General features: G+C 51.8%; 1 protein-coding gene across 3 annotated transcripts in view; it reads left to right on the forward strand.

The window, feature by feature from the left end:
• LHPP (phospholysine phosphohistidine inorganic pyrophosphate phosphatase) overlaps nt 1–12135 on the forward strand; it is a 127087-nt gene that overhangs the window by 77473 nt on the left and 37479 nt on the right. Inside the window, exon 7 of one of the 3 annotated variants that reach the window (XM_055560912.1) lies at nt 2068–5362. The exons of the other annotated variants lie outside the window; for them this stretch is intronic. Within the exon in view, the coding sequence (XP_055416887.1) occupies nt 2068–2098 (31 nt within the window). The 3' untranslated portion in view covers nt 2099–5362. Of the gene's footprint in view, nt 1–2067; nt 5363–12135 lie in introns of those variants that run through there. 3 annotated transcript variants of the gene reach the window in all.

A 12135-nucleotide genomic window follows, 5' to 3' on the forward strand; every position in this document is an offset into this window, starting at 1 on the left:
AGGAGAGCGGGGTGGGGCGGGAGCGAGGGGCGGGGCTAGAAGGGCGGGGCGCGGCGGGGTGGGCGGGGCGCGGCGGGGTGGGCGGGGCGGGAGGAGTAAGCCACTTGCTCGAGGTCCCAACCGGTGGGAGGCAGACAGGTTCATCCCTAGGCAGTTTTGGGTGGCCGCGCTTGGCTTGGGGTTTGCCCAGTTCGGACCCGGAGCCTCCTGGGAAGGCTGGGCGGAGGAAACCGGCGGTTAGCGGACAGGGGGCACACCTCATGCCGCCACCGATCCCCCAGCGCCCACCCGACAAGGTGGCGAAACGGCTCGCGACCCCCTTGTATTTCGATAGAGCGTTCAGCCCCCATTTACATGTTTTGGTTTTCCTTCCCAGTCGCCAGCGTCGAGCCTTTCGCAGAGCACAGATGTCTCAGCAAACAAAAATAGATCCACTCCAAGGAGGGCTCTGCGGGGCCGCAGACATTCTCATGCTCTCAGCGAAACCACGGCTCCCTTGCCAAGAGCCCTCTGGGAGGATGTTTGGAAAAAAATGTCAAGGCGTTCATTTTTCTCTCGACCTTTCCGGTTGAAATTGCGAGGCTTTAACACTGGAAGTAAAAGAAGTTATAAATAAAGAGGCAGCCAATGGCCAGGCTTGGCCTGCTCTCCCAACTGGCCAGCGACCGCGGTTCTCTGCAGCTGTTACTGAGCACGCTGGGGCCCAAGGTGGCCCCGCCTCTGTGAGAGGAAGCTAATGATGGTTTCCAGATAGCTGAGGGACCCAGAGCAAGGTTTCCACACCCTAGGACAGCAAAGAGAAAAGAGGCCTAAAGAGAGAGGGGGCCCCAGGGGGTGGGCTGCCCCTAGATGGTGGAGAACGCTTGCTCAGTCTGTCCCCGAGTTGGAAAGTGTTGGCTCCTTACCGCCCCCTGGTTCTCTGCTGGTGCTGACCATCTGCGGGAGGAATCTGGGTGGGGCCGAGGGCACCTGCCAGTGATGCGCCCCAGCTGGCTCTGACCGAGTTCAGTCTCCAGCACTCGCCTGCCTGTGGGTCCCAGGCTCCCGGCCATGGGGCTGGCTGGCCGGCTTCCCTGGGGCCCACACCCTTCCAGGGCAGCCAGGACCTGAGCTGCCTGCCGAAATGAAGGCCACCCACCAAGGCCACAGAGGGGATTTGGCGGTGAGGCCACGGGTGTATCTGCTGGGGAAGATGGTACACATGGCCCCCTCCCCACCCCGGGCTGGGATGGGGGTGGCAGGGCTGGAGGCCTGGGCTGGAGGCCGCCTTGTGGGGGGAATTATTTCAGGCAGGGTAATGAGCAGTTCTCTTGTCTTTGTCCTGGAGGATATCCTCCGGCAAGCCTGGTCTCGAACATAGTGCAGAGAGGTTGAGCCTTGGCAGTGCTGGGTTTCACTGCAGTCTTGGTCCTTTGGTGGCACTGACCATTGTGGGGCCTGAGGGAGTCTGTGTGGGGTATGTACCGCTGGCTCTGGGGCCCACGGAAAGTAGGTTCCATGGGGTCTCTCTCCGGTCAGAGCTGTGCAGTGACTCTTTGCAGGAGTGTTGCTACCCCAGGGACCATCAAAACTGGAAGCCTCGGGGCTGGCAAGACACCAGCTTCGGGCATGCAGGGAAGAGGCGTCATTTCCACTTTCCAGGTCCTGGATCTGGTTGGCATCTTGTGCAGCGGCTCAGAGTCCCGACTTGACCACAACTTGTGGTCTGAAGATATAAACCCGGGTCTAGATGAGACAAGCAGCCAGTGATGGTTTCATACACTCACTATTTAGTTTTTCACGGGAGACATTTTATTTTGGTTTAAAAATTTGTTTTTAATTTTATGAGTGTAATATGTTCATATTGGAAAATATGGAAATCATCAACCATCTGAAAGAAGCAGCTCTAAAAGAATCCTTTTGTAATCCACCAATAACATCAATTAACATTATGACATATTTCCTTCCAGACCCCTCCTTCTTAAAGTATTTTTAAACATAATTGAAATTGTGTTTTATGTACAGTTTTACAGCCTGTACTAGTCAGCTTTGAAAGAGGCTCATCTGCATTTTCAATATGGGCCGCAGGGAGAAGACCAGATTGCCGAAGTTTAGCTGAAGCCGGGGAAGGAGGAAGAGGAAGTCCAAAAATATCCTGCTCATTGGCTTTGCACAAGGAACACCATGGCCTCATGTTTTCCTTCTAGTAAAATAAAGGCCCAAGTAGCCACACGAGTGACCCCCGACTCCAACCGAAGGGCGCTTGGTGATTATGGTCACAGCACAGGCTCTGCTCTTAGTCAAGACCAAGGACAGGGAAGGGCCTGTCATGGCAATGGGGGCTGCTGAGCCCAGCACCCTCCTGAGGAGCCCCTCGAGAGCTCGCCAGGGTCTTCTGCAAAGCAGACACTTGACAGGGAGCTGAGGGGTCTTCTGTCAGACACCAGCCACTGCTTCTCCCAAGACCCACCCTGGTTACAAGAAGCAAAAAAATATGAACTCAACCATGAAAAGCACTTGGAGAGACTTCTGCTTTGGACAAGATGAAGTTGAAATCCTTTCTCTATTCCTCCTGCTCAGTGCAACTAAACCCTGGACAGTAGCTATGAAACACAATGAGAAGACTCTGAAAGGTGAAGAGAAGAGGGCAGGCCTGCCAGGGACCTTTGGAGCCGTGGAGTGACACAGTGGTCATTTCCCTGGGTTTTCTTTTTGTCTGGTGGATCCCAGACTTGGAGCTGAAGAAGCCAGCAGCCTGGAAACGCCAAGGGGCACAGACAAAAAGCCCCCACAGAAGCCTGTCCTTCTAGGCAGCCCAGCGAGACAGGAACTTGTAGTCGATAACCACTCTGTGCCAGCCAAATGCCACAGAGTAAACTGGTCTGTTCCCTCTCATGCCAGCAAGGACCCAGCGACGAGCCTAGACTCCCATCTTCTTGAGGCTGTCATGAACCTCTTACCCCTGGGCTGGTGGGTGTCATAGAAGGCCAAGTAGATAGGGAGTCAGGAGGTGGGTGATAAAGAGGGCTCCTCAGCTGGGGTGTCCCTGGGGACGACATGGAGATTCTGTGATTCTACCCCTAACAGCAGCAATAAGGCAACTCCCACCCGACATAGTCCATGCAGTCGATGGAGGCCCCATGGGAAGCAATTTTGATTCTACCCCCAACAGCAGTAATAAGGTGACTCCCACCCAATACTCTCCATGTGGTTGATGGAAGCCCCATGGAAAGCCATGGTGATTCTACCCCCAACAGCAGTAATAAGGTGATTCCCACCTGATACTCTCCATGTGGTCAATGAGGCCCCATGGGAAGCAATTGTGAGGCATTCCTGTTCCTCCCAACCAGGATGGAACTCCCCTTGCCTCCGACCGGCAGTGATCAGCACCCCTCCTGCACCTCAGAGTCCACAGAGACCAAGTCGGGAACCTGGACTTCTGCCCCATCTGGCAGTAACACAGCAGCTCTACCTACTTCATCTGCTGGAGTCGTGTTCCCAAAGAAGTCAGCTAAAAAGAGAAGGTTTACATGAGATCCAGAGTCTCGTACCCCACGTGTCCACAATTGCAATACAAAATCACTTGTCATACCCAGAACCAAGAAAATCTCAACTTGAATGAGAAAAGTCAATGGACAAACACCAGCGATGAGATGACACAGATGTTAGGACAAAGGTTGTTAAAACAGCTACTTTGAAAATGCTTCAACAAGCACATCTGCAAACAAGTGACAAAGTAGTAGAGCTCAACAAAGACGTAGACAGGCTCAGCAAAGAAATAGAAGACAGAATAAAGAACCAAAGGAGATTTTAGAACTGAAAACTACAGTAGCCAAAATTAAAAACTCATTGGATGGGCTTGTTTGCTCCTTGGGGGGGAACAATGGAAACAATCTGAGAACATGTGGAGAGAAATAGAGGTAACCCAAAGAGAAAAAAATAGATGGGAAAAAGTGAACAGACATTTCACCAAGTAGCAAATAAACTCAAAAAAGATGTTCAACATGACTAGTCATTAGGGAAATGCAAAAACCACCACCAGCTATCACTACATACCTCTCAGAATGGCTAAAATTAAAAATAATGACAACAGCTAATGCTGATGTGGATGCTGAGAGTCTGATCACTCAGACATGGCTGGTGGCACTATAAAATGGTGCAACCAATTGGGAAAATAGTTCGGCAGGTTTTTAAACATCTAAACGTGTAACTATCAGAAGTTTCCTGGCGGTCCAGTGGTTAGGACTCCATGCTTTCACTGCCAAGGCTGCAGGTTCAATCCCTAACTGGGGAACTAAGACCCTGCAGGCTGCACAGCATGGCCAAAAATAAATAAGCCTGCAGCTGTCATATGATTTGGTCATGGCACTCCTGGGCATTTATTACAGAGAAATGAAAACATATTCACACAAAAACCTGTCCGTGAATGTTCATAGCAGTTTTTCTCCAAGCCCCAAACTAGAAACAACTCAGATGCTCATCAGTGGGTGAACAATTTAACTACATATCCGTTGCATAGAATACTACTCAGCAAGGAAAAGAAACTGTTGATGCAGTGAATAATCCTGTCCCGGAAGATTCTGTGCTATCTCATCACTTGTATATAGCATTATTAAAATAGTCAGTCAGACTTCTCTGTCCATGGGATTTTCCTGGCCAGCATACTAGAGTGGGTTGCCATTTCCTCATCCAGGAGATCTTCCTGACCCAGGAATCAAACCCGCGTCTCTTGCATCTCCTGCATTGGCAGGTGGATTCTTTACCACTAGCACCACCTGGGAAGCCCCAGTAAGTTTATAGTGATGTAAAACAGATTAGTGGTTGGCAGGGATTAAGACATGCATTGGGTAGGAGGGAGGTGGGTGTGGTTATAAAGGGCAACATGAGGGATCATGAGGGTCATGGAAATCCTCTGTGTTTTGACTGTAAGAATGTCAATATTTTGGTTTTGATATTATCCTATAGTTTTTGCAAGGTGTTATTATTGGGAGAAACCACATGTGAATCTATAGTTATCTCAGGATAAAAGGTTTACTGCGAAAACAATGAAATGGTGTCTGTGGGGGAACCCCTTTGATGTAGCAACCCAGAAAAATGCCTATGATATAATCTGATAGGAGCTGATAACAAAACTTTCTTGTTTCAGGGTGATGACGGTTCTGGAGTAGGCATGCTTGTTGGGGGAATGAGACTGGAAGGCCACGTCCCCAGATACTCATGGTGGTTTGAGTTAGAGAATTGAAATCAACCTGTTATCTCCCTGTCTGTCTGAACACTGGTCTCCTTTGGTCCTTCCGGGCTCCCTAGTGGGAGATGGATGAGGAAGGGGGTGGTTGCAGTGTAGGGTGCTGAGTCTGGGGTGGGTATGTGCATTCTACTTGGAGTTATGGGTAATGTTTTCTTCTTATCTCTGAGTTCCAAACATGTGATATGGCTACATGAACTTTTTATGATGGAAGAGGTTATATATTAGAAAAGGAAACCACACAAGCAAAAGCAAAGCGTTCTCAGGGAACGGGTAGTACGCACTGGGTTATTGAACAGCCATCTGACAACAGCTCTGAGTTCCAGGGACGGGAGATGGGGTGAGGGGTTAGGGGGTGGGAGGGTGGGCTTTGCTCTGAGCCCTTTACTGCTCCGGCTTCCCCTGCACCTGCCTGATACAGGCTCATCCCAGAACCACACGGCTGCTGGTGGGCCTCACGGACCAGACACACCTGTTCTCCCACAAAGCCATAAAGCCAGAAGGCAGTCTCCAGGCAGCAGGGGGGCGGGAACCATCCCAGGAACCCATGTCTCGGTTTGGTGGTGATGTCCTCCCCGAAACATGTCCCCCGCAGGTTCTGTGATAGTGTGACTTTATAGTAAGAAATGTATGTTTGGTCTTCATCTGCTTCTGGCACAGAGCCCCTTAGAACCTTTGGAATTTCCTAAGTGATAAGAGCGCCAGAAGTATCTCATGTGCATGACAAACCCCTTTCAGCAGGCTGCTGAGTTTATGTTAATGAGGTGACTTTTGGAAAGTCCCTGAGATGGGGCTAGTTGCCAGGGAAACCCACCCAGTGATTAGAGGCTTGGTACTTTCATTTCCCCACAACACCCCAGCGGAGGGGAGAGGTACTGGGGGTTGAGGTCAAGTCACCAACTGCCAATGACTTAGTCAATCGTGGCTGCGTGATGAAGACTCCATAGAAACCCAGAAAGATGGGCTTCTGGAAGCTTCTGAGCAGGTAGAGGTGCTGGGAGAGTTCTACCTTGCTCCATATCCTTTATAATGTCCTTTAAAATAAACTTACACACGTGGGTAAATATTACTCTGAGTTCTGAGAGCTGCTCTCCTAGCAAATGAGTTGACCCAGAGTAGGGGATCGTGGGGACCTCTAATTTATAGCAGGTATATCAGAAACACGGCGGCTCTTGGACCTCAGCCTCTGAAGTTGGGTGGGGAACAGTCTGGGCCTGAGCCCTTGACGCTCTTTCCAGGCGGACAGTGTGAGAACTGACTTGGACTGTAGGACCTCCAGCTGGTGGGGGAGAATTTCTTGGCATCGGAAGCTCCATACCTTCTTCACACACGTTCTGCTCAGATGAGGGCTTCGGTGGCTCAGATGGTAAAGCATCTGTCTGCAGTGTGGGAGACCCAGGTTCGATCCCTGGGTTGGGAAGATCCCCTGGAGAAGGAAATGGCAGCCCACTCCAGTACCCTTGCCTGGAAAATCCCATGGACGGAGGAACCTGGTAGGCTACACAGTCCATGGGGTCACAGAGAGTCAGACACGACTGAGCGGCTTTGCTTTTTTCACTTTCTGCTCAGATGTGCACAAACCGCACCCTAGGTGACAGGTGAGGCCCACCTGAGATGCTCGAGGCTCCCTGGAGCCTTCCAGCAGCATCCTGCAGCACTGAGAGGCAAGTGTGAGAGAAGAGGGCATTTTTCCTCCCTTGGAAATAATTTTTGGTTGAGGCAGAGGGTTTTGTTGGTTTGTCCTTGGACCTTGGGTAGGAAGTAAGGTCTAGTCTCTGCTGCATCCTTTACTGAAGTCGGTGAAGAACACAGATGCCGCTGGCTCACCATGCAGGTCACTGTCCCTAAGAAGTCACTTACAGGTCTTTGCTGAAGTGCATTTAGATAAGGGGTGATGGTTTAGTCTCAGGGGAGCAGGACCCGTTGAGCTGGGTTTCCAGGTTTTGCACCTCTTTCTAAAAATATTTTTAAATCGAGAGCCACCCACTGAGTCTCCTTTTGACCCGGTATCCTTAGGAGCAGTGTCGTGAGGGGGCCCAGTGCTCCAAGGCCTGACCCAGAAGTGAGGCAGCCCCTTTCCTTGCTTCCTGGGTGGCCACCTTCATCCAAGGACTTCAAGGTCTTGTCTGGTGTCCGTTCTTGGCACGTCTGGTTCTGTCAGGCAGGGAGGAAGCCCAGCTCCCACTGTCTCAGCATGCGGCCACAGGCCTGGGGGCATCTGGCCTTGCTCAAGGTCACCAGGCAGCAGCTGAAGAGATTGGCAAACAGAGCCGGACCGTGGCCACCAGCTCCCTGCTCCAGCGCAGGGATCAGGTTACAGTGGGTCCAGCCGGTTTGGAAGACCACTGCTGCCCCTCTGCGTTTGTGTGTGGTGGAGAAAATTGGGCTTTGCGCCTTCAGAAACCTGACCAAGCAAAGGCATCGGGGGGCGAGAACCCCTGCTGTCCTCAGAGGCCTCTAGGCGTTGGGCTCCGTGTGGCCTGCTCCGCCCCTGGGTTGTCTGCAGAGCCAGGCTTGGCCGCTGTGCCCTGTTTGTTGTGGGCAGTCGCCATGCCACGCTCAGCAGGGGAGGCCCCCAGACAGGTGTTTCCCCAGCCCGCCTGGCCTGGGGAGCGGGGTGGCACCTTCTCCAGTGTCTCTTAGAGGCCGATCCTGGACACAGGACACTCATCGTATCATATCCCCTTCGCATGCCTGGCTGCCTTCCTGCTAACCCAGAGTCTGGTTAGCATCACTGGGTCCCCAGGACACCACTCTTGGAAGGGCGGTCCTTGCCCCTCCGGGGACACTCTGCTGCTTGTCCCCTGGGGAGGGGCAGTAAGCTGAGAGACCTTGGGTACCAGCCACTGCTTTGGGGCCGCATTCCTCCAGTTTTCCCAAAACTGACACTAAGCCCTTTGGGGCAGGTGCCGAGAGTTAACTGTAGCTTAAGCCTTTGAAGTGCTGGGCCCCCCGGGACCCAGCTTGTGAGAGTCAGTCGTGCACAACCTTCTCAGCTGCAGTCAGCCGTGACACGTTGGTAGCTTGAATTAACCAGGGTGGATGTATTGACAATCGGCAACACTACAAACCAGGATTTATCCCTTTACCCCCGCACCTGGAGCCTGTTACCCAGCCCACCTCTATCTTTTGGGGTCCTCTGTGCAGAGTTTGTGGGATCCCAGCAGAATCACGGCCAGGTCACCATGAGGCTGTTGGGGGTGAGGGGTGAATGGTCAGCTGAGCTGTTCACCTCAGCCATGGATTGCAAAGGTCTGAGGGTCAGCAGCGGTGTCTGGGGGACAGTTTGTTCATCTTGGCCCCCCAGCCCTTTCCAGTGGATCCCCCGGGCAGCCTCACTTTGCCTGAAGCAGTGCCGACCTCAGCTACTCCTACCAGCCCTACTCCAGTTCTCAGAGTGAGGGCGCCCAGGCTACACTCTTATCTGGCAGATGAACTGACAAGGGGAGGGGGACGGAAAAGGGGAGTTCCCTGGGATCCCTGGAAGCTCAGAGCTGGGACTCCAGCCCTGGTCTCAGGGTCCCAGAGAGTGTGGACCCTGCACCTCCACCCTCTGGACACCCCAGCCCTTTGTCACAGTCTCTGATGGGGCTAAATGTTCTTGGGTCTGTCCCCACAGTGGGCTGGGTCCTGCCTGGGTCAGCTCTGTGTCCAGAGGCCTGGGCAGAGCCGGAGGTGATACGTGTTCCTTAAATGAGGGCCAACGCACACAGCAGGGAGTGAGCCCATGCTTGTGGGTGACCAGAGGCACCGGTGGGTTCAGATCCCAGCCCAGACACTTGCTGTCCCCTCAGCCTTGGTCTCCTCCACTCGTGAATGGGCATAAATGATAGAATGGAAAACTCAAGTACTGCCTGGCTCCTCACACTGCTTTAGTATGTGGCAACTAGTATTACTGCTACTAATGAGAAGGTCCTTTATGGGCTCCTCTGTGGGCAGTTTTGACTCCTTTAATGTCCCCAGATGACCACAAAGCAGCACTCTGGCTGACCTAGGATGGTACTGTTGGCTAACATCCCAGATCAGCCTCAGGTGGCCACTCACCTTAGCAGCTGTGGACTGTAGCCTCCTGTGGTTGAAGGCGCATCCTTCTCCTGGGTTAGATGTCTGTGTGCACGCCCATGCATATGCGTGCATAGATAACCGTGCACACACACACATGCACTCAGGCACTACATAGTCATATGTGCACACCAGGACAAGCACACACATGCACCACATGTGTGGATACTCATACACACCAGCACACACTTGTGTACACACACGTGCACGCACACACACACACCGCTCCCTATGATCAACTGTAACACGTGGTTTCAGTAGCTATATAACGTTCTGTTGAGTTCAGTCGCTCATTCATGTCCGACTCTTTGTGACCCCATGGACTGCAGCACGCCAGGCCTCCCTGTCCATCACCAACTCCTGGAGTTTACTCAAACTCATGTCCATCGAATTGGTATGCCATCCAAACATCTCATCCTCTGTTGTCCCTTTCTCCCACCTTCAATCTTTCCCAGCATCAGGGTCTTTTCCAATGAGTCAGTTCTTCGAATCAAGTAGCCAAAGTATTAGAGTTTCAACTTCAGCATCAGTCCTTCCAATGAATATTCAGGACTGATTTCTTTTAGGATGGACTGATTGGATCTCCTTGCAGTCCAAGGGACTCTCAAGAGTCTTCTCCAACACCACAGTTCAAAACCATCAATTCTTCGGTGCTCAGCTTTCTTTTTCTTTATAGTCCAACTCTCACATCCATACATGACTACTGGAAAAACCATAGCCTTGACTAGACGGACCTTTGTTGACAAAGTAATGTCTCTGCTTTTTACTATGCTGTCTAGGTAATGCTCTGTGGGTCTTCCTAAAATTTCCTTAACTTCATTGAAAATAACAAAAGGGTGTGTGTTATAAACACACAGCTTGATATATATTCACAGAGGGAAATATATCCAGTAAACACTCCCCCACACCCAGGTCAAGAATCAGGATGTTTCCCGGCCCCAGAAGCCCCCACGTGCCTTCTCCTGTCCCCTCCCCCATCGCTGGGACGACCCCTCTCCAGACTCCCACGTCTTTACTTTATGAGATGGAGCCACGCAGCGAGTGCTCCCTCGTATCCCGGCTTCTTCTGCTTGGCACTAACTTTGTGAGATCTCCCGTGACAGTGTGTAGGCTGGATCGCCTGCTCGTTGCAGTAGTTTCTGCTGTTTTTTCCCATTGCAATGATGCGGGCACTAGGGGCTGTTAGGAGCCGGAATGGGGTGCTGGAACATTGCTACGTGTCGTGTGCACCCGTGAGACCTATTTCTGCTGGGTGTGTGCTTGGCACTGGGAGCCCCGTGTCTGACACTCTTCATGATCATAGGCAGGTGAGGGGGACATACGTGCCAGGCAAGAGTCAGGGTTTCCAGTGCACACGGGAACGTGGAGCTCAAGGCAGCCTGTGAACACAGCTGGAGCACGTATATAGCGTATGTGAGAACTGAACTCCTTCTCACCACTGAATACCATTTCATCATGTGAATATACCATCTATTATTTATCCATTTGTCAAATAATGGACACTGGAGTTGTTTCTGCTTTTCAGCTATTGTGAATAGTGCTGCTATGAAATTCCATATGAAAGTGTTTGGTAAACATGTATTTTCTGTTGTCTTGGATACAACCTACCTAACCCATGGAATTTCTGTGTCAAATGATTGACCCCATGTCAGTTTGAGGAATAAGCAGCCACTTTTAGAGACTGGGTAAGCATACGTCAGGAAGAGATTAAGTGCATTCACTTCCATTCAAGAAACTTAATAAATAACATGATAAATGTGAACGTTTAGATCCTTGGCCCAAACATCCCCTGAATGTCCCCATGTACCCGGAAGGAAGACCTTGGAAGGTAGAGGGGCCATTGCGGTGTTGATGGTAATACAGTCCAGCTCATCAGGGACATCAAAGAACTTATGATAAATCCAAGTGTTTTCATGGTTTTTCTGTTGACTTCACTCCTTGAACCAGCTCTCATGGGGTGCGCATTCGGGAGCCATCAGAGTGCTAGAGAGGCAAAGTCTTTGCCACGTGGGCTCGCGTGCTAGCAGGGGAGGGTGGGCGATGGAGCAGGTGACCAGGCAGGTCATATTCTATGTGAGAAGACCAGAGGGGCTGTGAACCACAAGCAGGGTGCCAGGGAGTGGGGTGCCGGGCGCCAGGGGTGCAGCGGTTGAGGGGGTCAGAGGGATCGGGGCTTCTGCTTTTATGCCGGGTGGCCCGTTTCAGGATGTGCACAGAGGACCGGGGCTGACCTCATGCTTGGAAGGGGTCCCTCTGGCTGCTGGGTTGAGAGATGACAGGAGAGGGGAGGGCAAAAGCAGCAAGACCCCTTAGGCGGCCTCTGCAGGAGGTCCACGGAGAGGTGGTGGCCGAACGTACCTAGTAGTAGACGCCCACTGTTAAGGAAATACTCTGTTCCAGTAACGTGGGAACACGTGCATTGGATGCCGCCTCATCGTCGTGCTGCGGGGAATAATCGTCACTGTTGCGGTTTGACATGGGCCCCCTGGGGCTCTTTGATGTGTATATAAACACATACTTTTTTTTTTTTTAACTTTAATGGGATTATACCCTAAGTATAAAGTGCAGTAATCTTGCTTTCCCCCTTAGTATGCCCTGGGTGTCTGCTCAGTGTGTACGGAGCCGCCTTGTCTCTCGCAGCTGCCAGGCAAGTGTGACACAGTCGTGCTGTCATATGCCTAATAATTCCCAGAGTCACGGACACTGCTGTTTCTACGTTTTCACTGCTTTGAACAGTCTTGCCATGAAAGTTCTGGGTTGAAGGATGAGAGGGACTATGTGTAGGGACCAGGGTGAGGGTGTGATGGGAGGCAAGCCAAGCGGGCTTGGGCAGAGATGCGGAGGGTGAC

Source organism: Bubalus kerabau, chromosome 22 (genome assembly GCF_029407905.1).
Source record: "Bubalus kerabau isolate K-KA32 ecotype Philippines breed swamp buffalo chromosome 22, PCC_UOA_SB_1v2, whole genome shotgun sequence".
Classification (NCBI taxonomy): Eukaryota; Metazoa; Chordata; class Mammalia; order Artiodactyla; family Bovidae; genus Bubalus; species Bubalus kerabau.